The following is a 26,389-nucleotide window of genomic DNA, read 5'->3' as shown; positions in this document are numbered from 1 at the left end:
ACTCTTGGTTTTCGACCATCGACCCCCCCCCCCCTCCATCGACCCCCCCCCCCCGGCCAGACAACGGACCTACCCTGCCCTAGATTACTGCCCGAAATCAGTGTTAAAGCGCAAGTATACAGTGTGTTCGTCTCTCTGTAGATTAAGGCCTAATGCAGGGCAAATAAATATGTAAGAATGTGAACTACTATAGGGTGTTAGGTCATTTCAAGGACGCACTCCCTCACGTTATACACTTCGTTCAGTTTTCCGTACTCGTGCCCAAAAGGGGTACCCAAGCCTTGGTGTTCGTAGTCAACATTTAAGACGACGTCTACCTCCTTTGGTTTAATCCACTTTGGTTAAAATTGAATTCTAGTATCAGCCATTGTAAACGTACCTCGAAGGTGAGTGACAGGTGTTGCAGTAAGTGGAACGGTGCTAATTATAATTAACGACCCTGTGTGTAACCAACTTTCCTACACAAGTTCCCTCTGAGCAGCCAGAGGCTACAAGCGTTTAATCAAAGAAGGAAAAAATAGAGGAATGGAATGTTGCAACTGTTATTTGAGTAATGAGCGACTTGATCGTTTGATTTTTTTTATTGTAGGATATGAGCTGATCACGACTGTATTGTTGTAAATCATCAATATTTCAAGTGTAACAACGCAGTGCGTAAATCCCAAGAAATTCATTAAAATAACGTTATTATCGAAACATTATTGTTCATAATCTACGCACTACATCAAGCAAATATACATTTCAGTAAGAGTTAGGAAAATGTTGAGGGCAACAGAGGACACACGCGCAGTGGAAATTGCGATAGAGAATTGGGAAGAACCGAATTAAAACACGGACACTGCGATAGAAAAACTGAACTTATAATTCACGTCTACTTCGGTCGGTTAACAATGGTGGAATGAAAAATGTTTCTTCTTTCTCTGTCTGCGTTCGCGCGCTCCGCTTGCGCGTCGGTGGTTGATCGACGACGAAGTCGATGATGATGATGCCAAGTAGGGGTGTTACACTCACAGGGTCGGACAACCCATTGCAAATCCCCAATACTCCTCCTCAATGGTTGGCCTCTTGCTTCTCTCCGAACAATCCCAAACTAGCCGTAAAATGGTAGTGCTTCACTAGCCCCAACGGCTTCGTCAGGATATCCGCATTCATTTCATTTGTAGGGCAATACTTGAGTACAACCTCTTCACGGTCGCACAAATCCTTCACAAAATGGTGTTTCGTCTCGATATGCTTTGAGCGCTTCGTTGACCTCTCTGACTTCACGAAACTTAGGCAGCCTTGATTATCTTCGTTCACCACAGTTGCTGTTTTCTGCTTCACGCCAAAATCCTCGAGCAAACGTCGCAGCCAAATCACTTCTTGACATGTCTCAGCAAGAGCTACGTATTCCGCTTCCATCGTGGAGAGCGTCACGCATTCCTGTCGACGGCTTGACCAGGATACCACTCCTCCTCCGTAGTACACTACAGTTCCGGTCGTTGACTTATGTGTACTTTTGTCGCCTGCCCAGTCCGAATCAGAGAAAGCAATTAGCTCGTCGTTACTTCCTCCTCCTAGCTTCCATTTCCATGTCTTGGTATTCTTCAAGTACCGCACAACTCTTTTGGCAGCTGTCCAATCGGCTTCTGTTGGCGAACTGAACTTTCAACCAAGGATAGCAGCACTCGTCATAATATTGGGGCGTGCACAGACAGCGATATACATGAGTGCACCCACGACGCTCCTATACATCGTTCCGTCCTTGAAAGCCTTGCTTTCCGTCTCGTCCTTAAGGTAGCCTTTATCCATTGGAGTTTTAGCCACCTTGGCGTCCTTTAGTCCCAGCTTAACGATCAACTTGTCGATGTAGTTCGTCAAGTTCAAGTTGTAGATCCCGTTGTCTTTTCCTACTTCAAGACCCAGGAAATACTTAACGTCTCCCAGGCACACGATCTCGAAATGCTTGCCGAGTTCTTCGTAAACTCCGCAAATCTCCTTATCGTTACGGCATCCGACGATGAAATCATCAACATATACGACCAGATAGATCTTCTCTCCGTTTCTAGTCGCCACGTACAGGCAAGGATCGGCTGAACTTGCCTTGAACCCCATGCCGGACAATACGCTGGATGGATAGCTTGCGATTCCAGCATCTCGTTGATTGTTTTAGCCCGTAGATGCTTCTACGGAGCTTACAGACGTACTCCTCCTTTCCCCGATCCCTGATAAAAAATATCATAAAAATACAATAAATTTTATTGTTATAACACCATTTTTTCGAAAAATATTCACCATTATACGTATTGTAATTTACACAGCACACTCACCATCACCCTTATTGTTCTATACCATTCGGCGAATGGTAAATGGCACTTTTACAATAAAAAATGGTGGTCGTTATGTATCTTAACCATAAAATTTTGAGAAAATTTTCATACACTTTTTCGCGAAAAACAATAGAATGTATTGTGTTTTTATGAGACATTTTTAGGGCAATTTTCAAAAGAAAACAATATATCTTAATGTTTTTTCATTGTTCTTACAATACAAATACAATTGATTGAATGGCATCAAATGAATCGTTGTTACAATAAAAATACAATAATATTTGCTTTTATTTGTAAGCAGTTTTCGCTTTTGAAAATCTATAGAATTTATATTTCTCGCTAACATTTATATCCAGCATTTACGAGCACTAACGGCCTCCAGAATGATATGCACATTTTATGATAAGAATCAAACACTCTGATGTCTGTCTGGTAAGTATTGCTTGGCAGCTGTTGATAAGATCTTTTCAAATAACTGCCAAATATCACAAGTCAGACCTCAGGTCGTATGATCCATACCATAAATCGTTTACAATTCATGTGGCAATTAGTATCTGTAAATGCTGGAGAAAAATGTTACCGAGAAATATGAATACTTTGGTTTATCAAAGGCGAAATCTGTTTACATAACAACAAATATTATTGCATGTTTATTTTAACATCGGTTCAATTAATTACCTGCATCGGCTGTTTTCCTACTCTCCGCATCGACCAATGTGGCGCTAGCTTCTATGCGCGAAAAAACGCTAAAAGTAAATCGCAAAAATATTGTATGGCGAATATTATCTAAAGGCAAATTCTTCAAAGTGGAACACATTATTCGAAAAAATATTTGGTAGTGGTTGTGCACAATGGTGACCACTATTAAGCCTACCAAATATTTTTTTGGGGAAAAGCTTTGTATTTCAAGTAATTCAAGTTTAGATGCATTTCGCCATACAAAATTAAATTGATTTACTCCTGCTGATCAACTGTGGCTGCGCGCAAAGCGGGTAGTCCATTAGCCCCATTAAACTAATTGTATTTGCACAGACAGATTTGTCTGTGGTATTTGTATTGTTATCAATGGTAGTTTACTATTCACTAGATTCCTTTAATTTATTGGAAAACATTAGAAAAATCATTGTTCATCTTTTTCTTGTCGTAACATCCTCACTTGGCTAAACTTGCTTTTCAGCTAGTTTTCTATAAGTACTTCCTCAGTTATTCATTGAGAGCTTCCTCTGTCAACACGGCTTGACGTCTGTCAGTCGTTGAAGTTTTAGCGAATAATATTCGATAACCGAAACATCTACTGTACTCAAATTTAAAACGAAAACAAAAAAAAAATATGTCAAGTGATTTTGTATTTGATTATACAAACATGATCCAAGCAACAATAATATTTATTGTTATTTATATGTTACGAATCGTTTTCAAGTGTAATTGAGAAATAAACACTTTTTTAATAAAAAGTCCATGAGAACTTTGCAGGCACTTTTGCAACTATATAAAAACAACTTAAATCAATTTTTACTTATAGTAATTTTAAATTATTATAGAACTATTGAAAAACAATCGAATCAATTAGTCACTAATAAAGCTAATGTTCACTTATTGTACGAACTATATGGGCTTGATTTCTATTGTAAAAAGTAACAATATATCTACTATGTGTTTTATTGTGAACAATAAAACCAGTCATATGTTAATAATATTTACCATGTAATGAATGGTAATTTTTTATCCGGGGAACTTCATAGCCAGGGGGCTGCCGCATGAAAATGTCTTCCTCGATATCTCCATACAAGTACGCCGTTCGAACATCCAGGTGCTTTAACACCAGCTGTTGTTGGCTAGCCAATGTTAGTAGCACTCTCAGGGTAGCGTGTCTGGTCACAGGGGAAAACACCTCATCATAGTCTACGCCATAACGCTGGGTGAACCCCTGTGCCACAATGCGAGCCTTGTACCTTACGATCTCGTTTGCCTCATTCCGCTTCACCTTATAAACCCATTTACTGCCTACGACCTTCTTCCCTTTGGGCAGTTGCATCAGCTCCCACGTTTCATTCTTCCGGTGCGATTCCATTTCACAATCCATCGCGGCCTTCCAAAGATCACGTTCCGAACTTGCTACCGCCTCCGCATAAGTTGTAGGTTCCTCTGCCGAGTGTGTGGCTATCCCAACCACGAAGTCGGACATTCGGCCAGGTAATACACCACGAGTACGCCGCGTGGATCGCCTGACACCTTCGGTTTCTCCAGTTGAAGCTTCCTCGGGCTCCTCCTTCACAAACAGGGGATCGTCTCCAGATTCAGCACTCACATCGAAAAATTGTTCATGTTCACTCACATCACACTCTTCTACTGTTTCTTCTTCATCATCGGAATCTTCGGGTTGATCTTCCTCAACCTCTTTCACTGGTTCCGGCTCCGGTACGAAGCTCCACTCGTCTCCATCACTCGCCACAGAATCCTTGCTATTCTTCTCCGCATATGACCCATCGTCCATCTCCAGGAACCTGGCGTCGCGACTGATGGTCACTCGGTCCGTCTCCGTATCGACAAATCTGTATCCTTTATGTTCATCCGAGTATCCGATGAATCTCAATTTCTGCGATTTCTTCTCGAACTTTCCTCTCTTCACGTCCGGGATGTGGACGTACGCTGGACACCCGTACACCTTGAGATGCCCCAGCTCTGGTTTCCGATCGTACCACTTCTGATACGGGGTAGAATCGACGGATCGCGACGGTAGCCTGTTCTGAAGGTATGCGGCGGTCAGTACCGCCTCGCCCCAATACCGCTTCGCTAGACCGGCATCGAGCAGCATTGTCGTCGCCATCTCCTGCAAGGAACGGTTCTTCCTCTCTGCTACACCGTTCTGTTGAGGGGTGTACGCCGTGGTATACTGCGCCTTGATTCCTTCAGCTGCAAAGAACCGACGTAACTCATTGTTGGCATATTCTCCCCCTCCGTCCGATCGAATGACTCTTGGTTTTCGACCGAACAAGTTCTCCACGTATCGAACATAATCTTTAATCCGCTATATGGCATCCGACTTCTTTTCCAACAAATAGACAACTGTGAATCGGCTAAAGTCGTCTATCATGGTCATGAGAAACCGCTTTCCCCGGGTGTCGTTGTTCTCAGGGACCACGCAAGTCGGTGTGGATCAGGTCCAACACCTTCGTCGACTTTCGCTCCGCCACCTTAGGGATGTAGGGATTTATTGAAAGACGTCCATTTCTTCCAAACAATTCTTTATTCTGACAACTTACAGTATAAATACATCATAGCCTACTACAGTTCGGCCATCTTGACTTCACACATCGTCCTCGATGCGAAATACCCGCCTAATGTCAGTTAAACTCCAACTCGGTGACACGCTCTCCGATGTTGTGATGTGCTTGCTTCTTGAGCATATACTTGACACTTACATCTAGCTTCTTTTATTCGAAACTCCTCTCGCAGATTCTCAAGCTCGAGAGTAATGCGCCATATTAACGCCTCTTCCAGTATCCCATCTTCACATCCAGCTTCTGCCCTCAACAACCAGTTTGTTGTGCACATCCCGTTTCTTCTATAGGCTCCGTAACTCCTCTCAAACGCTGATCAGTTTGAAAGTAATGTACCACATCCGGATCACTTTCTGTTCTACTTGTCGACTTCACTTACGTGTGAAACTGTTTTCTTGACGGATAACTTGGAATTTAGAACATTTCGAGAAGAACGAAGGCTTCATCCCACTTCTGAAATTGTAGGGATTTATTGAAAGACGTCCATTTCTTCCAAACAATTCTTTATTCTGACAACTTACAGTATAAATACATCATAGCCTACTACAGGGATAGGATTTCGCGCCAGTTTTCCCTCCAGGCACGGCTCACATGTCTGACGAATACCGCAGTCGCTCACAGTCATACCCATACCCAGGTTCTCATTGCTGATTCTCGAAATCACCGCAGGGTCTCGAAGCCCCAGGCGTCGGTGCCATTGGTGCTGACAATTTAAATGGTGTACCTTACCTTGAACTTGCTTTGATGCCTCGGCCAGCTTTATGCGATACAGGCAGCCGACTCGCTCACCGACGACCAGCACTTTACCTGCCGCGTCCTGCACCTCACATCCATCCGCACGGAAAACGACTGCACATCCTTTGGAGGCCAATCGGTCGACAGAGACCAATCCGCTCGTTAACTACGGGACATAGAGCACTTCCAACTTGACTTCAATCACTTTGCCTTCTCCGTTGATTCCATGCACTATTCCCTCACCACATCCGGCAGTTTCGGCCACTTTGCCATCCGCCAGAATCACATTCGGACCCACTTTCATGGCGAGCGCCGAGAAAAAACTTTTATCGTTCGTCATATGGCAGCAGGCACCACTGTCAATGTACCACGAGTCACTTTGTTCACCGCCAGCCATGAAACACACTCCACTATGTTCATCTTTCGCCGCCTGCTTGGCGTTCGGCTTCACTTCCTTCTTCTTCTTGTTCTCATCACTCTTCTGCTTCGCAAGCAAGCGGCAATTGCGCTGAAAATGCCCCGGCTTCTTGCAGTGGAAACACACTTTTTCGGAATCACTTTTAGAATCACCGGGCTTGGCCCACGGCTTTGTAGCACTTTTCATCGCTTTTGCACCACTTGAATCACGACAACGATCTTTTCTTCGCTCGCTTTTGTCGAGCAACTTGGACTTCACTAGCTGCAGAGTGAGATCCGCATCGGGACGGCTTTCTAGTGCCGTCACCAGCCCGCCGAAAGACTCCGGCAAGCTCCGCAAGATCATAGCGACACGCAATGATTCCTCCAGCTGCTGACCAGCCGCCGTCAGCTTATCGAACAAATCTTCAATTTCAATTAAGTGGCTTTCCACATCACCGTCCTCCGCAAGGTTCAAATTACATAACCTTTTCAATAAAGACACTCGCGAGGTAACGGTCGTCTTCTCATGATATACGCGCAAATTGTCCCAATACGATTTCGCCGAGGTAGCACTTTTCACAAAACTGTACTGACTTTCTTCAATACACAGGCCAATCGTGGCCCGTGCCTTTTGGTCGTCCTTCTTCCACTCTGCTGACGGCGCCGCCGGTGTTGCTTCCGAAACAACGTACCAGAGCTCTTCACGCGTCAACAGCATCTCCATGCGAAATTTCCAGCACTGCCAATTATTATTGTTCAATTTCGCAAAAGAGAATTTACTTGCGTCCGCCATCTTGCCGGCACACTCGAATCGTGCCCGACGCACTCACAATTGAACCGGAAAACCCGCACTTTTCCGCAAAATTCCAGTCTTCCGCAATCTAACTTTCTGGGCCCCTAACCTGAGGGCAACAGCGAGGGCAACAGAGGACACACGCGCAGTGGAAATTGCGATAGGGAATTGGGAAGAACCGAATTAAAACACGGACACTTTGCGATAGAAAAACTGAACTTATAATTCACGTCTACTTCGGTCGGTTAACAATGGTGGAATGAAAAATGTAAAGACACGAAATGTTCCAATTGGAATTCCAAATTTGCTGTCAATGTCATTCCAATCGAGCAGGAGACCTGTCAAACGCGCTTTAAAAGCATTGCTCGACAGCATCATCGTCATCACGCGACAATCATCATCAATAGCAACAATCATCAGATTTCGTGTCTTTAGCATAGTGTCTTTAGAAAAATGTTTCTTCTTTCTCTGTCTGCGTTCGCGCGCTCCGCTTGCGCGTCGGTGGTTGATCGACGACGAAGTCGATGATGATGATGCCAAGTAGGGGTGTTACACTCACAGGGTCGGACTAAAGACACTATATGCAAAGACACGAAATGTTCCAATTGGAATTCCAAATTTGCTGTCAATGTCATTCCAATCGAGCAGGAGACCTGTCAAACGCGCTTTAAAAGCATTGCTCAACAGCATCATCGTCATCACGCGACAATCATCATCAATAGCAACAATCATCAGATTTCGTGTCTTTAGCATACAGTGTCTTTAGGTCGGACAACCTAAAGACACTATATGCAAAGACACGAAATGTTCCAATTGGAATTCCAAATTTGCTGTCAATGTCATTCCAATCGAGCAGGAGACCTGTCAAACGCGCTTTAAAAGCATTGCTCGACAGCATCATCGTCATCACGCGACAATCATCATCAATAGCAAAAATCATCAGATTTCGTGTCTTTAGCATACAGTGTCTTTAGGACAACCCATTGCAAATCCCCAATAAATGTTACACAGTACTTTGTTTGAGATGTTTGATAGGAAAATATGAAATTTGTTATTACAGTGAGTCCAGTGTTTCGGGACTCCTATTTAGCAGACTCGTTTTTGCTTTAGAGAATGCTTTAAGCTGTAAATTTATTTTCTTTAATTATTACATATTTAATAAATAGTGTTTTAACGACTTACGTTTTTAGTCCTTCCTTTTAATTTGTCTGTCGCTGTCCGCAACCTTTTAGTTGATTTTAATGTGTCTGTGTCGTACAAATTTTGGTAAATTTAATGTTATATATGTTTATTTAGGTGTACTTACAAATTCCAATAATAAATATAGAAATTAATTCAAATCAACTAGTAATTCAGTAATTATTATAGAAATCAAGAAAATAGAAATTCCAAACCACGTTTGTCTAGCTATTTGTTTTGTGTTGTTTTATCTTTGTTCACCTCGTTGACAGCTGCGTAGATCCCCGATACAGAAGGTTGATCAATTTTATCGACCAGGTTGGTGGTAGTGTGCACGGTGGGCTTCCTCGCGCACATTCCCCGACCCGTATTGCTGCTGTCCTGCCTCAGGCTCAGCTATACCACCTACAGCCACATCAAGCACAGCTACCTTGGTAACCGGTCGCTGGAACACTCCATTCGCAGTCTGCACGTCCACTTTTCGTATTCTGCCATCGTTTCCAGGATAGACCTTAACCACCTTTCCGCGAGTCCAGCTGTTCCGGGTTCCTTCGTCAATCACCACCACTAAATCTCCTACTTGTACTGGCTTGATATCGTCGAACCACTTGGAGCGGCGACAGATCGTGGGCAGGTAGCCCTTTATCCATTTCGTCCAGAACTGGTCCAACATACTTCGTATCAGATCCCAGTTAGCCCTGAGTGCTCGTCCGCTATCCGTCACCGGTTCCTGTGGTGGCTGAACTACACCGTTAGAACTAAGCATCAGGAAGTGGTTAGGTGTAAGAGCTTCTTCTTCCTCTGATCCTAACGGAACAAATGTCAGCGGTCGCGAGTTGATTATACCTTCCACTTCAGTCAGAAGGGTGTGGAACGTCTCCTCATCTGGTGTCCTACTGGTCTGGAGCGTCTGCAGCGAAACTTTCACGGTTCGCACCATGCGTTCCCACGCTCCACCCATGTGGGGGGCGGCCGGGGGGTTGAAACGCCACTGAGTGTCACGGTTGGTGAAGGTTCTGCCCAACGTATGGTTCATCGCAGCTATTTCCTCCCGTAACTCTTTGCTTGCACCAACAAAATTTGTGCCCTGGTCACTGTAGATCTCCTGCGGAGCTCCTCTCCTGGCGATAAACCGTCTAATAGCCATCTTGCATGACTCACTGGACAAGCTGCAGGCAATCTCTAGATGAACGGCTCGTACAGTTAGGCAAGTGATGAGTACCACCCATCTCTTCACGTTGTTTCTACCGATGCGAATCAGGAAAGGCCCACAGTAGTCGATGCCAATAAATGTGAATGGCCGGACGTACGGGGTCACTCTCGCAGCTGGAAGAGGTGCCATTCGCGGGGACCGGGGAGCTGCACGATACACGGTACACCATGAGCAACGATTGGCAATCTGTCGGACAAGAGTTCTCAAACCAGGAATGTGGAAGATCTGTCGAAGCTCGTTGATCACCGTTTCTCCGTAACCATGTGCGTACCGTCGGTGAAAGTGATCGACGAGCAGTCGAGTAACGTAGTGTTGTTTTGGGAGCACCACGGGATACTTGGGCTCGTATGGAACAAATTTTGCTGCCTCAATCCGCCCTTCGATACGCAGAACTCCGTTATCGTCGAGAAAAACCGTCAACTTGCGTAACGGGCTACTTTTCGTCAACCTTTTGACTTCTCCTGGCGGTCGTTCCTTGTTCTTGCGAATCGTCGACACTTCTTCGGCATATTCTTCGTTCTGCACCAACCGCCACAGCACGAGTTCCGCCTCCAACAGCTCCTTTCTCGACAGTACTCCAGTATCGGAAGAATCGGTTGCAGGCTTTCGACGACAACGATCAATGAAGCGCAGTACATACCCTACCGTCCGTAGAAGTCGTTGATACTTGGAGAACCGCTGGTAATTGAACACTGGATTCGAAGATGGGCGGTGGTGGGCGTGGACTGGTCGCATTTCTTCCTGGATATCCGGCGGCGAGTATTCCTGTTCTGGCCATCTAGATTCATCCTCGTAAAGGAATTCAGGTCCTGTAAACCATCGACTGTCTGGTTGAAAGCTCGGTCCTTTGCCCCACTTGGTGGCTTCATCTGCTACGTTGCGTCGTGTAGGAACCCATTTCCATTCTTCCAGGCTCGTCTCATTCAGAATCTCGCTGACCCTGAACGCCACAAATTGTCGGTACTTCCGCTGATCCGATCGAAGCCACGATTGAACTGTTTTAGAGTCGCCCCAGATTACGCGACGGCTTATCGGTAATGTATGGTTTTCCTGCACCGATTTCATTAGTCGGACACCGATAACTGCGGCTTGCAGTTCCAAACGAGGCACCGACATTGCACTTAGAGGTGCCACTTTTGTTTTGGCCGTCACCAGCGCGCAGCGTACCTGTCCTCGGTCGACAATCCGGAAATAAGCGGCGCATGCATACGCGGCCTCACTTGCATCTACGAACACGTGAAGTTCCAAGCGTTTCAAACTGCGGTGATCGTATCCAGGAAAATAGCAGCGTGGAATCTTCACCTGGTTAAGGTTTTGCAGCACCTCCACCCAACGCCGCCACTTGATGACCAATTCTTCTGGAATTCGCTCGTCCCAGTTCACTTTCGCTCTCCAAATGTCCTGGATCAAGCATTTTCCGTGCACTACAAACGCTGCAACAAGCCCGAGAGGATCAAAGATGCTCATGACCACTCTTAGCACTTGACGCTTTGTCGGAATGAATCCTTCCGCCAACAGTTGAACAACTTCATCACGAAGCTTAAGAGCAAACGTGAATTCGTCGGGTTCTGGTAGCCACGCCATTCCAAGTACCCGTTCTGAACCGGTGGACTTCTCTGCAATGAAGCACTTTGAGACTTGCGTTGTTTCTTCCCCGACCCGTCGAAGAACTTGTTTGGAGCTTGAAAGCCAATTCCGAATCTCGAAACCAGCACTTGCGTGTATCTCCTTCACCTCGAGCGCTATGCGAACTGCTTCCGCAACCGTATCTGAACTGTTCGCGTAGTCATCTACGTAGGTGTTCTCCACGATAGCCGCGGCCGCGTCCGGGTATACCTGCTTCCACTCTTCGGCATTTCTGTTTTTTACGTATTGGGCAGAGCATGGCGAACATGTTGACCCAAACGTTGCAACATCCATCACGTATTCCTGCACTGGTTCCGTTGCACTGTCCCGCCACAGAAACCGCTGAGCTTGTCGATCCTCCGGCCGAATCAGGATCTGATGGAACATTTCTTTTATGTCACCCGTAATGGCCACCTCTCGCTGGCGGAAACGGAATAGTACGGATGGTAGCGATGTGAGTAGATCCGGCCCCTTCAGCAGCATGGAGTTTAGTGATACGCCACCGGTAGTTGCCGCTGCGTCCCACACAACCCGGACTTTTCCAGGCTTGTTCGGGTTCTGAACCACACCTAACGGCAAGTACCAGACTCTTCTAGGGTCACTGAGGCTGGCTTCTTCATTTGTAAGCTTATGGGCGTAGCCCTTCGATTGATAATCGAGGATCTGCTGTCGGACGTTTGCGTACAGCTCCGGTTTCTTGCTCAAACTCCGTTCCAAACAAGACAGTCGCTTTTCAGCCATGAATCGGCTTTGAGGAAATTCAACGCAGTCAAACTTCCAGAGCAGTCCTGTTTGGAAGCGCCCGGATGATGTCCGAATAGTTGTTTTCTCGAGAATCTCACGCGATCGCCGATCTTCTTCAGCTTCGATTTGTGGAACAAGTGCCACGCCAACGTTTTCGATGGAAAAGAAGTTTTTCACTGCGTCATGTAACTGTTCGTCGGATGAGCGAGCGCAGATGTGGAGAAGACGATGTTCTGGTGTACTCGAAAGTCCTTCTGCTTTCCCGTAGATGGTCCAACCAAGCCTTGTTTTTGCTGCAACTGGTTCGAAATACTTCCCTTCTCGCTTCTTCAGCGTCAGCAGCAATTTAGCGTTGTCCACACCGATCAGAATACGGGGTGTAGCGATAGGATAACTGTCTACGGGTAGACCTTTGAGGTAATCGTATCTGCGCGCCATCTCTTCGTACTGCAAAGACTGCGGGGGAAGATCCAAGCTTTCTACCGTCCGCACGTATTCCAGTGTGTGCTTTTGACTGTTGCCAGCCGCCGAGATTTCCAACTGTACGTTCTGTGAATCCTTTTCGGTTCGTTTGATACTGCTGGTCCACTGCAAACACAGGGGTTCGGCTTCACCTTCAACGCCCAGTTCATCAGCCAACTCTTTTTCCATTAGTGTGTAGGAAGATCCGTCGTCGAGGAATGCCAACGTGGTGACTGACTTGTTTTTCCCGTGAAGAGTAACTGGAAGAATCCGGAATAGCACCGGACACGGAAGTTGACGATGAACGTTCACCGTCGCTGATGTTGTGGGTGTGACCTGGCTTCTCGCTGAAGACACTGCTTCGATAGTCGGCGCCTGAGGGTTTCCCGGGTGCAGTAGCTTGTGATGGCGTGCTTCACAGTTGCTTACACCACACACCGTAGCCTTGCACGGCCACTTACCGTGAGGAATCAGGCAACGGCGGCAGAGGCTTAGCTGCTGGGCCGTCTTCCAACGATTCTCCAGGGACAAGCTCTTGAAACTATTGCACTCGCGCACTTTGTGTCCGTCCTTCTTGCAGAGTAGACACGGCTTCGGTTGGCGAACGGTACTAGCACCAGCATCTTCCGTCTTGACGTCCCGCAGGACTTTCCGTTCCGGCTCCGTCGTATGCGCGTTCACAAAACCCTTCTCTTTACCCTTGAACTTCTCCTGCTTTCGCACTGGCTCTGCGTAAAGTGTGACGTTGCTGGCCGCAGACAGAATTGTTGTCATGTACGCGCCAAACGCCCGCAAATCTGCTACTGGAATCTGTCGTTGGTACAAGGCCCAGTCCAGCTTGATATTGGCCGGCAACTTGTCCACCAACTCCTGGAGTAGCGAAGGGTTTGAAAGATGGGCGTCCATGCCCATGGACTGCAGCTGGCTACAAAGGTTCTGAACGACGAGTCCGAAGCTGATGAGGCTCTCCAGCTTGTCTGCTTTCGGCGCCGGCGTTGAATACACTTTATTCATCAGGCACTTCACTATCAATTCAGGGCGACCGTAGAGTGTTTCCAAGGTCGCCATTACCTGTGGCACTGATGACGGATGGTAGAGATGTCCCCGAACTGCTTCCTTCGCATTCCCTTTGAGGCACCGCTGAAGACGCATGAGGTTCTCGTCATCGGTATATCCACACATACGCGTTGAGTTGTTGTAGCTACTCACGAACAGCGGCCAGTCTATGGGGTCGCCGGCAAACTCTGGTAGCTCCTAGGGCACCACGTGTCTTGCAGCGATTTGCTGTGAACTCGGTCCACACGATGAGACTGGAAGATCATGAGCGACTCTGCTTGACGGTAGCGGCGTAACGATCGGATTTGGAACACTCGATACACTCGCGACGAACGGGTAGGAGGGAGCATTAAGCGGAAATGTCGAATATTGATTGCGAGGATTCGGCTGACTTTGTGCGTATTGCCCCGACGAATGCCCGGTGGGAACACCAAACGGGAAAGACGAATGCCGAACAGGAGGATGCGCGGCACTTGGTTCGTACTGTCGCGATAAATGACTGGCGGAAACTACCGGGTAGAAACAGCTACCGGTGTAGTTAGGATCCCATAGCCCAGCACTTGACGAAACTATCGAGCCTCGGTGAGGCAACGAGTTAGAGCTCACTACAGTGTTCATTGTGTTACAATTTGTTACAAACCCCTGAGCAATGCTAACATTCTGAGCCTGATTCCTTACCGGATAACTAATAGGATTGTGTGCCTGCCTACTTAGTTCTCTAACCGTTGGTAACGGAGCTTGCGCGTTTAACATACCTGCACCTGTCGTGATACTTATGCTAGTAGTTACTGCATCCGACGTACTGCTGCTACTCGGAGTGGGAAACGGATGGCGCTGATTAGACGACGGCTGTTGAATGCTGGCCAATTGCTGCTTCAGCTCTCGAACTTCCCGTTCTAAGTCAGCCCTAGACTTGTCGCCGCTGGGAGGTGGCGATATCTCCATTGAATACATCAGTTGTCCAACTTGCTGCGCAGACGTGGGCAAAGATATATCGGCTGCGGCGAGAAAAGCGGAGGTGCGCGAACCCTGCCTCATATAGACAGGAGTGCTAGAAGTAGTAGGAGGTGGGGGTGGTGGAGCCGGGACCGAATTTTCAGGATTTTGGACCGCGCGAGGTACCAGAATTCCCCACGAGGCAATATTGCTTTGATCGTACGCGCCAGTAACTGCAACAGGCTCTTTAGGAACATCGGGTTGAGCAGCAGTGCCTTGAAATGTCCCGCCACACGGAAGTCTAGCAGATTCATCCCTGGGGCCAGCTTCGGTGATTGGTGTGGTGCCGGTGGGGACTTGACTCATCCCGGATCCAGTTGCCATGGCCATACCGTGGTTCTCGACCCATTTTTGAACGTCGCTGAGTTTGCTCCGAGTGCTGGAGAGACTTTTCCGACTCCTACCTTCGTTCGATCGCTCCTCCTCCTGCAGTACTTCGTACTTCCTATTCAAATACTGCTTGGCTATCTCCAATTTTTCCTGCATGATCCTCTTCCTCCTCTCCTTTTCCTCTTCTTGTGCCTTCTTTTGCAGAGCGCATTCCTCCTCCGCTTGCTCCATCAATAACTTCTCTTGGAGCTCCTTTTCCTCCTGCAATCGAAGGAGTTCTAACCGTCTCCTCGACGAACTAGTACTGGAAGAAGTTCGTGTCGATTCCCGACCGGATGGTAGAGCGCATTTCCCGCATGCAAAACTTCTATCCTTGACATTCTCGTCAACCTTCGCGCAGGTGAAGTGGAACCACCGCTCGCACAGGTCGCACTGCACCATCCATTTATCGGCTACATCGGGTCGGTCGCACAAGGGACAACATCCAGTCGCCGAACTCTCCTCTTCCGTCAGTTGTCGGATGACGCTGCGTCTTCGGGTCGATTTATCAGATCCCGACATTCTAGTCGTCCTGATGCACTCACTTTGTGAGGTTAAAAACCTTAAAGTTTGTTGCGGTTGATGCGACAATGGGAAAAGTTTCGGGACTCCTATTTAGCAGACTCGTTTTTGCTTTAGAGAATGCTTTAAGCTGTAAATTTATTTTCTTTAATTATTACATATTTAATAAATAGTGTTTTAACGACTTACGTTTTTAGTCCTTCCTTTTAATTTGTCTGTCGCTGTCCGCAACCTTTTAGTTGATTTTAATGTGTCTGTGTCGTACAAATTTTGGTAAATTTAATGTTATATATGTTTATTTAGGTGTACTTACAAATTCCAATAATAAATATAGAAATTAATTCAAATCAACTAGTAATTCAGTAATTATTATAGAAATCAAGAAAATAGAAATTCCAAACCACGTTTGTCTAGCTATTTGTTTTGTGTTGTTTTATCTTTGTTCACCTCGTTGACAGCTGCGTAGATCCCCGATACAGAAGGTTGATCAATTTTATCGACCAGGTTGGTGGTAGTGTGCACGGTGGGCATCCTCGCGCACACTGAGGGTTTCGGTTAAGATTCCCGGTCGATCCAGGAACCTGCCGTAGTGCAAGGTTTCTTCGACTTCCTTGTGAATGGAATGTCTTCGTGTTTGATACACGATGTAAATAACACAGTCAATAACTGTGAGTGCTCTTAGAGGGCTGGGCTTAGAAGTGAACTTTGTCTCAGTTGGGACGTTATGCTGAGAAGAAGAAGAAGGGTGAGAAGAATAATAATTAAAAAAGAAGAGGAAGGAATAGTAGGAAAAGAAGGAAAAGTAGAATAAGGAAAAGTAGATGACGAAGAAAAAGTAGAATAAGAAGGGAAAGAAGAGAATACAGGTACTCTTCGATATAACGTACAAAAAAATTTTCTCTTTGTACGTTATATCGAAGTGTACGTTATATCGAAGCAGAGAAAAATTTAATATTTTTTATGCTAATGTTGATGTTTTTGACGTGAAATGAACCCTAAATGATGATTTCGGTGAAATTCACAAAACCACTAATGAAAAACAGGAGTTTTCATGAAAAACTCATTTCGTTTTTTGTGCTTCGATATAACGTACATTTTGCTTCGAAATAACGTACACAAATTTTTTCCCCAAATTGCGCTAATTTTGGGAAACAAGGCTGATGTTGCAACACAGCATAGTCTATTTTACGAAACGACAACAGTGTTGATATTGATATTAACACTCACGGGCTTGGTCGCAACCTTCTGTCAAATTTTCATTCATGAAATAAGCGATCAGCTGATCCGAAACGTCTCGTAAAATGGCTCATTGATATGAGTGATTTCGTAGTTTATCTGATGGTTAATCCTGAGAAAAAATTAAAAGTTCAATCACAGACAAACAGACGTAACACCTTGAACGATTTTCACGGAAATCCATCGCCCAGTTCACACTACCATCACCTGGTGGAAAAGTGGCACGAATCGCTGTGTTGTGCAATATCGTCAACAGAAGGCGCTAGTGTGAAACGTCAAACGCATAGAAAAACGATGCGAGCGCCTCTGGTTGTGAAATCCACAACTATGAAAATTTAAAATGATCGTTAAAATCGTGGTCGATGGAAATTTCGCAAGTGTTACGTCTGTTTGTCTGTGGTTCAATGTTGTACGTTATATCGAAGCAAAATGTACGTTATATCGAATTCGCTATATCGAGGGTACGTTATATAGAAGAATACCTGTAGTTACAACTAGAAGGCAAGCAAATCAGTACTTCAACTGTGCTTGAACAAATCAAAGTGTACGGCTGGTATGAAATTGAAAAGGAGTTTACGAAGAAGTAAGTCATGTTTCTTTCATTAATTTTTGTATTTTAATCAATTACAGATACATCTGGAATCCAACCATCGCGACGGTCGATATCATCAACGCCAGCAGCCGACAATAGGTCCAACCATTTCATCAGATACGTTGTCTGATGCGTTGCAATGCAATTTACATGTGAGTTGATGCCACGATGAAGGGCAATATCAACACTGTAACAACCAACCCCATGAAACGGCTGTCATCCATATACAACTGGATTGAAGCCAAAAATATGGTGCTGGACGTGGTGCTAATTTGAATCGGCGGTTGCATAAGGCTGAAAACACAGTGATTTTTTCTGTTGGAGCAGGTGCGAAATTCAAATTTAATTGACTTTAGTGTTGTTTTAGATGGACTAAATGTATTTTCATACTTGTGCGTCTTGTAAATTTAACAAAGAACACTAACCCCATTGAACAATATGTGGAAATGATCGTTTTTCGATCACGAATTTATCTTCGCACGACAAAGTTCGCTTCCGCACGTAGCAGATTCGCCAGCAGACTGAAATTTCGTAAACAAACCCGTGGCGCCCCACCAAAGGCGGCGGCTTCAAGAACTAACGCTTTCTTCAGGGGGTTGGTAACAACTCATCGCATTAAAGAACGTTCAGCTCACCAGATGGACCAACGAAACATATTCGATGCATGATTACTTGTCGATCGCATTATAATATATTTTAAAAAAATATTAAAAAAAGGGAGATGGTAATGAGATTTATATTATATTTGTCAATTATATGTCTATTGTCTGTGACGCATTGGTCGTCTACTTGTCTATGTAAATGCCAGATTGATGATGCTCATAATTAAAGACTAAAGACACTATATGCAAAGACACGAAATGTTCCAATTGGAATTCCAAATTTGCTGTCAATGTCATTCCAATCGAGCAGGAGACCTGTCAAACGCGCTTTAAAAGCATTGCTCGACAGCATTGTGGCATACCAGTTTAGCACCCTATGCGCAGAGAAGCGAATCGTCAGCATTCGCGCATCATCGAACACCGCGACCCAACCGCGACAACAGTATTCGCGCACCATCAGACATCACGACTTCGCGACGTCACGTCGCGCACGTCGTCGGTCGTCAGCGACACGAAGATTCGAGCCGGTCGGACAGGAGAGACCGCGCCGCCGACGACCGTCCTCTTTCGCATCGCAGCAACCGGGCGGCAAGCACGTGTCATCTAAAAGAGGCTGGAGGCAATTTTGCGGCAATCGGCCGAAACTGTAGGGCAGAAATTTACATTGGTGATCCTGCCAGGTTTGCTGCTTAAAGTTTTAAGAGCAAATAAATTGTGAAGGCGGAAAACATATTCCAATATAAACTAAATGGTAAGCATATTTGGTGGAAGTGATTTTTTTTCATACTCGCAAAGTAATGCAATTTGATTGTGCAATGACGCTGAAGAGCAAGAGAGGTTATGAGTGCTGATTGAAAAAAATGGAAAAGAACCACACATGGACTTGTGTGAGGATCTGGCGCGATTGGAGTTCCGCCGGGGGGAAATGAAAAGAGCCACACATGGACATGTGTGAAGATCCAGCGCGATTGGACTTCCACCGGGGAGGAAGTGAAAAGAACCACACATGGACTTGTGTGAGGATCTGGCGCGATTGGACTTCCACCGGGGAGGAAGTGAAAAGAACCACACATGGACTTGTGTGAGGATCCGGCGCGATTGGAGTTCCGCCGGGGGAAAATGAAAAGAGCCGCACATGGACTTGTGTGAGGATCTGGCGCGATTGGAGTTCCGCCGGGGGAAGTGAAAATAACCACACATGGACTTGTGTGAAGATCCGGCGCGATTGGAGTTCCGCCGGGGGAAAATGAAAAGAGCCGCACATGGACTTGTGTGAGGATCTGGCGCGATTGGAGTTCCGCCGGGGGAAGTGAAAATAACCACACATGGACTTGTGTGAAGATCCGGCGCGATTGGAGTTCCGCCGGGGGAAAATGAAAAGAGCCGCACATGGACTTGTGTGAGGATCTGGCGCGATTGGAGTTCCGCCGGGGGAAGTGAAAATAACCACACATGGACTTGTGTGAAGATCCGGCGCGATTGGAGTTCCGCCGGGGGAAAGTGAAAAGAGCCGCACATGGACTTGTGTGAGGATCTGGCGCGATTGGAGTTCCGCCGGGGGAAGTGAAAATAACCACACATGGACTTGTGTGAAGATCCGGCGCGATTGGAGTTCCGCCGGGGGGAAATGAAAAGAGCCGCACATGGACTTGTGTGAGGATCTGGCGCGATTGGAGTTCCGCCGGGGGAAAATGGAAAAAGCCACACACGAGCAGCGACATCGGAGTGTGGAGATCCGTAAGAGATTGAAGTATCGTCGATAAATTGAAAAAAATCCAGACGTTATGCACGTGGTTGTGCTTTTGATTGAGTGCTCGTATTGAAGAGCATCTTATGCATGTGGATTACCGTCAGAAGATGCAGATCGAAGCTCGAGAAGTGGCAGCTCAATGTTCATAAATCCGCATACGTGAGCTTGTGTGCGCAATTTCAGACTACCGTCGATATTGTAAGGGGATTCATTTCTTGATTTTAACGAGATGTGGTTCCAAGACCAGGATGCCCACGTGGATTCATGTTCGTACGACTTGCGACAACGACAGCAAATAGTGCTTGTTGCGACTCCTTAGAAAGAAACCCAGCGGACGTGGTTATGCGTCCGCCTTTGTGGTGTACTGATAGCCTCGGATGTGCTTGGAGAGTCACCGAAATAAGAAGTATCTCGGATTGAGAAACTATGGAAAATATAAAAAAGTTACTGTACAATTTTTATAGATTAGAAAATCCCGGAGTTGTTTGAGCAGCATTGAACACTTCTTTCACAAGTTGAACGTGTCCTATAATGTTGAAATTCATGCATAAAAACAAAAGATTTGAAAAAACCGTCGTGCAGGTAGCGACATTAGTAATTTTGGCGTATTGTGAGTGCCCCAGACGACTCGATTCGCGCTGCAGGTGGAGAAAAATTTCTGTTAAACGAAAAATACTCAACTGGTCCACCAGATGTTTCATGTTGTGGTTTCTAAGGGTTGTAATTATGAGGTGCTATTGTGGACCGATTGGACAACCGTTTGAATGAGAACGATTTCACTTAGAAAAGATTCCATGTCAATTTAAGTAGTATTCTCGGGCGAGCTTTGTTTCACGATGAAAGGTACATTTCGTTGAAAAAAATCAAGAAAAAGTAACATAACAAATTTGGTAGCAACCAGACATAAAACTAGTATATGAACCAACATATAAAGTCTTTAATACATCATTCATAACGTCTAAGTTTGCATTTTTGAAAGTTTTTCAATGGGAAATCTGTCAAACTACTGCCACGCAAAGGCATACGTACCATTATATGGAGCTTTTAGGACATGCACCGCATTTAGATTGCCAAAACATGTTCAGTATTTTTTTAATAAAAGGCAATGTTGAAAACAACTTGTATAAATTCGCGAATTAAAATCGATCAACAGATTATGTCATCGAAATTACTGTTAGGTATGAATCACTTAACACGGGCATTTTGAAACATGAACAATCGTCAGAATAATTATGTTTCAAACAAAACCGTGCATGGAATAATGACATATTTAAGGATTCTCAAATAAATGCTTTGTTCGCATTAATAAATACTTCTTTTCAATCTAAAACTGTAAATGTGCTCCAAGAACACAAAGTTGGAGAGAAGCAGTCGTTCCAGTGAGAACGTAGAGCCACACAGAAAAAGAAGAAGAAGAACCATGACAGCAACTAGAGAGATCACAAAGCTAAATTAAAATCTATGGTCCATGAGGACAAGCGAAGGCGGAAGAATCATCCTGAGTAACGTTATGATTGAATGTTAATATAGAGTGAAGGAAGAGTCGCTATTAAACCTACATTGTAATGCAGTAATGGAGGAGTATAATGAAAACATGGTGGTAATTTATGCATTTGGTCAAACCATAGTCGTCTCTAAATGACGAGATGTGGTTCCAAGGTTCTTCCGGTGTTCCGCAAGTGAGAAAAAAGTGCAGGTTTATTAAAAAAACGTACAGGACCTCGAAGAAGCAAATTTTAACAGCTAAGAAGTAAAATTTTTGAATATAACTGGCACACGACTCTTACAATCATGAGATCGTCTGAGATCCTGGCAACGAAATGTTTCTGTTATTGGCTGTTATTGGTATCTGTGTTTTAGTAAATCAATAGGTTGACGAAATAATATTCCAGACGCATATGAAGGCCGTATACAATATGTAGCTGGGAGATGGTAACCTTTTTTTTGTGTGTTTTTTTGTCGAGAGGAGAAGGAAGATGTGGCATACCAGTTTAGCACCCTATGCGCAGAGAAGCGAATCGTCAGCATTCGCGCATCATCGAACACCGCGACCCAACCGCGACAACAGTATTCGCGCACCATCAGACATCACGACTTCGCGACGTCGCGTCGCGCACGTCGTCGCATCGCGCACGTCGTCGGTCGTCAGCGACACGAAGATTCGAGCCGGTCGGACAGGAGAGACCGCGCCGCCGACGACCGTCCTCTTCGCATCGCAGCAACCGGGCGGCAAGCACGTGTCATCCAAAAGAGGCTGGAGGCAATTTTGCGGCAATCGGCCGAAACTGTAGGGCAGAAATTTACAAGCATCATCGTCATCACGCGACAATCATCATCAATAGCAACAATCATCAGATTTCGTGTCTTTAGCATACAGTGTCTTTACTCATAATAAACAATAATAGTAAAATGTACAGAACGTGTTACTTTATTTTGGTAATTGAAATACCACACATTCTATTGGCCTTCTCACTATACAAAAATTAGGCTCATTATTTCACTGATTGTGTCCTATATGTACTGCTGAGCTGTAAATCGTGGAATCTTTAAAACGCATTTAAAATTAATTTTAGGCTTTACAATGAAGATCTGAACATACATAGCTCTTTTAGGTAAAATACCTATACTAGTCCACAATTTCTTTAAATTCCGAACATAATTATCGAATCTTTTCAGCATAGATACGAGGCTATATTAGATTTACAATACCAATGGTTTACGTGACGTAATAAGATGTATTCGAATTATATCTAATAAACATATATTTTGAATTTACTTTCGTAGTAACCGATTTATGTCTTTGTTTTGTTTACCGATTTTAACGTCAACATCTTCAACGCGATTAGAAATATCATCGATTAGATCATTTTGACTATCAATCTCTTGATTCAAATCCAAAGCAAGATTTTTAAGACGTGATAAATTACCACGCATGTCATCCAAATTTTGATCCAGTTGTTGGCTAAAGCCTCCTGCGGACATAGTGGATCCATTAGTATGTATAATTTCCTGCGACGAACTATAATTAGGTCTACGAGTGGTTGCATCTGGCCAATAATTATCAGGAATTCGGAAATCTTGCGGATTTGGATAAACTTCTTCTGAAGGTGAGGGTGATATGTTGGTTTGAGATACTCCGGCTTGACCGTTTTGTTGATCTTGTCCCATTCTTCCAGACAGATAGTTTTTTAGTCCTCCGAAAACACTTTTGAGACTGTTAAGATGTTTTTGACTGAAACGTAGCGAATTATTTATCTCGTCCAGTTGCTTTTTTGTTTTGTCCAACTGGTCCCGTTGGCGATGCAATTCTTCGGCCGTAGCGATTCCTACCTGCTCAGTTTCTCGTAGCACTCCAAGGCATCGTTGGGATGTAAGCAAAGTACTCTCTTCAAGTTCTCTTCTTCTAGTTTCAAACGTTTGACGTTGCTTAATTATTTCATCAACATCGGAATCCACTTCGCTATATACTGCAGAACCAGGAGCTTGGCGATAATGTTGAGAACTGGTGTTATAAGGAGAAGTAGCTACAGACGTTGTTCCATAAGTATCAGATGCATATCCTCCAGTAATTTGTCCACCATAATTATTGAACTGTCCTCCAGATTGATCGAATGGTTCCGGTCCGAGCACATCCGGTCGTGTAAAATTTGTTCTTAAGTGATCTTCTCTCACGTTTACACCGCTTGATGAGCAATATTTTTCTTCTTCGACCGATTCGTAATTCTGGGATAAGAAATTTTTCTGATACTGATCAAAGTTGTATCCTTGGTCTGCAGAGGGACTTGCACTACTACTGCCTGCCCGTCTTGCATTCCGAAGAAATAGTTGATCATCGACATCGTCATCGTCTGCAAACAAATTGGTCGGGCTCGGAACATATTGATGACCTGACATTTTTCTTCCTGAAATAATAACGATTATTCCGAATACACGTAAATCTTCAATTATTGTATCAATTAATTGTATAATAAACTCACCTGGAATAAGCAGATATTTGTGCAAAAGTTTTTCTAGTTTTACTTTTAAGATTCTTTATGCCTTCTGCATGAGAAGGAAATTACAATGAACTTGTCCACGGCGACGTCACACGCCAACGAACGGCAAGATTTGACTTATCCACGGTCTTCTTTTTTCCCCGAGTTGATTTTTTTTCTTCTGCAAATGAACTTATCCACGATGACGTCACATGCCAACTGACAGCATGCTGTGAAACGGTAACTGGGGTAACTGCGAGTAGAGTCCCTATAATTAGAGTCTGGCGGACTGTCACTTTCGACCGGAGCCAATAGAGATAAGTGACATTTCTACTCACGAACACTAGCGTGAATTTTTCCATACACAAAAATGCACGCTAATTCAAAGGCTATTCAGATTGCATATGCAAATATTACCCAATTGATTTGGGTAAAACGGCTAAATAATGATAAAACTAACAACCGGGGTAAGAGTGCATATATTTTCCCCCAAGTTTCACAACTACATCTACAAAAGAGACACGCACACATTTTAACGTGAATACCACTATCGAGCATGACGTCATAGTGTCCTCACCGATAAATGCTACACCGTGACGTCATGCTCGATTGGCTCCGATCGAAAGTGACAGTCCGCCAGACTCTAACTAGACTGACTCTAACTGCGAGCCGTGTTTACTAAAATCACTGCTCACATCTTGCATCCGGCGAGATCCGGTGAACATTCAGTGAACTTTCGGTCGCTGGATGTTCATGAATACAGGTATGTTCCGTTTTTGTCACTATTCGTTTTTATCACTATCCATTTTTGTCACTATCCGATTTCGTCAACATTTCATTCCATTTTTGTCAACACTAATTTTTTTGTCAAATTTGTTCTCTCGTTCACGAGTTATTTAAAGCTTAACAATAATCTTGAGGCAATGCATCGATGAATGAAATTGAAACAACTACCAATGATGACATAGAAGACGTATACGCCACAGCAGTTTTCAACACATTTCAAATTTAGGCGTAAATATTTAATGTTAATTCATGCTTTCTCTCACGCATAATTTTACTTCTTATTTGAACATGAGAAAAATTAAACCAATAGTCCAATAGAAAAATTAAACCGAGCCAAATTAATTAATGAAAATCTGACAGGAGGTGGCAGGAGGTAACACGTGAATATCAATATCATCAACAATTTTGTCGTTTTGTAAAATGGCTCAATCATTTTTCAAGTGTAGCATAAGTAGCTGATCATTATAGACGAGTGCACCGCCCGCCGAAAGTTCACTCGGGCAGCGAATTTTGACACCACAGCGGGGTCGACTCTCAACAACTTCTACCCAGCTGAAAATTTGTTTAAATTATTGCATCTAGTTTTCGCGGTGAAGTTGCAAAAATATTGGCTAGTGCATTAACTATATGCATGTGCATCACTTTAAATGAAAATTCATGTAAGAAATCGAAGAAAAAAATTATCAGCGCATTTTGGTGATGCATCTCTGAGTAGAAGTTGTTGAGAGTCGACCCCGCTGCGCTGTCAAAAATTTTCAGGCTCAGTGAACTCAATGTTCATCGGTGCACTCGTCTATGAACTTATCCACGATGACGTCACACGTCAACTAACAGCATGCTGTGAAGCAGTAACTGCGGGCCGTGTTTACTAAAATCACTGCTCACATCTTGCATCCGGCGAGATCCGGTGAACATCCAGTGAACTTTCGGTCGCTGGATGTTCATGAATATGTCATTTTTTGTAAACAGTGCCCGCAGTTACAGATGAAAAGAAGAAGCAATCCAGAGGAAAAAAAGACCGTGGAAAAGTCCATATGTCAAAATGGGATGTGCATAAAACCATCAAAGGACGGACACGACTATCCGGAAATAGGAAAAAAATCACTGGATAATCGAACTTTTTTTTCTTTTTTTTTTTCATTAGCTTACTTAATTGGTGTCTCATTCGGGGATTGCTCCAGGATGTCCATCTGGGTATAGGGCACTGCACTGTTTTGAATGTGTATGGACTTTTGACGTTTCTTGGCCTTGTTGTTTACAAAATTTCTGTAAGAGTGAAAGAGAAGGAAAGAATTTCATGCAGTGACCTATAGTGGTTTCTGCTTTTAGTGGTGTTGCGTGTACGTACACGCTGCATTACACGAACACTACCTGAGTTATTGGTTGAAAATAGTAAACAAAGATCAGCTGTTCCCGGCAAAATCAAATGGGCATATTTTCAACCAGTAGATTTGCATTAGTGTTCGTGACACCGCGCTGCGAAACCACCGAGGAAACCACTATTCCTCCATGAACTTCCTTCTGAAGATCCTTCTTCTCCTTTCTTCTTCTTCATCTTTACGGCTCTACGTACCAACCGGAACTTGGCCTGCCTCTTCAAGTGTTATTCGAGACATTTAACAGTTTAAGGCCGCCTGAATTTTTACACAACAATCTTTTCTACAATACTTTTTTAAGTAAAATAAATTTCACGCGATTCGTTTTTTTTCACGATTTTCTTGAAATTACGCGATGTGCTGAATTCTTCTCTCCAGGACGCTCTTTC

At 44.4% G+C, this 26,389-nt stretch overlaps 3 protein-coding genes across 3 annotated transcripts; all 3 read right to left on the bottom strand.

The window, feature by feature from the left end:
* Positions 1 to 9,003: 9,003 nt before the first annotated feature.
* LOC134290600 (uncharacterized) lies at positions 9,004 to 13,923 on the bottom strand. The gene has a single exon (XM_062857766.1). The coding sequence runs from the start codon at positions 13,921 to 13,923 to the stop codon at positions 9,004 to 9,006; it is 4,920 nt and encodes a 1,639-aa protein (XP_062713750.1).
* Positions 13,887 to 16,991, bottom strand: LOC134291277 (uncharacterized protein Rv2082-like). Its single transcript, XM_062858799.1, has 2 exons — positions 15,874 to 16,991; positions 13,887 to 15,814 (listed from the first exon to the last, which is right to left on the bottom strand). Exon 2 carries the CDS (start codon positions 15,682 to 15,684, stop codon positions 13,996 to 13,998), a length of 1,689 nt encoding a protein of 562 aa, XP_062714783.1. The 5' UTR covers positions 15,685 to 15,814; positions 15,874 to 16,991; the 3' UTR covers positions 13,887 to 13,995.
* A 5,278-nt stretch (positions 16,992 to 22,269) lies between these two features.
* LOC109416515 (synaptosomal-associated protein 29) lies at positions 22,270 to 23,995 on the bottom strand. The gene is made up of 2 exons (XM_019690587.3): positions 23,842 to 23,995; positions 22,270 to 23,766 (listed from the first exon to the last, which is right to left on the bottom strand). Exon 2 carries the CDS (start codon positions 23,756 to 23,758, stop codon positions 22,637 to 22,639), a length of 1,122 nt encoding a protein of 373 aa, XP_019546132.3. The 5' UTR covers positions 23,759 to 23,766; positions 23,842 to 23,995; the 3' UTR covers positions 22,270 to 22,636.
* Between the last annotated feature and the right edge of the window lie 2,394 nt (positions 23,996 to 26,389).

Source organism: Aedes albopictus, chromosome 3, assembly GCF_035046485.1.
Source record: "Aedes albopictus strain Foshan chromosome 3, AalbF5, whole genome shotgun sequence".
Classification (NCBI taxonomy): domain Eukaryota; kingdom Metazoa; phylum Arthropoda; class Insecta; order Diptera; family Culicidae; genus Aedes; species Aedes albopictus.
This window is presented reverse-complemented; position numbering and strand designations above follow the sequence as displayed.

Bases quoted from the DNA above. Each gene is read 5' to 3' on its own strand.
- LOC134290600 (XM_062857766.1), bottom strand. From the start codon at position 13,923: ATGTGTGGATATACCGATGACGAGAACCTCATGCGTCTTCAGCGGTGC.
- LOC134291277 (XM_062858799.1), bottom strand. From the start codon at position 15,684: ATGTCGGGATCTGATAAATCGACCCGAAGACGCAGCGTCATCCGACAA.
- LOC109416515 (XM_019690587.3), bottom strand. From the start codon at position 23,758: ATGTCAGGTCATCAATATGTTCCGAGCCCGACCAATTTGTTTGCAGAC.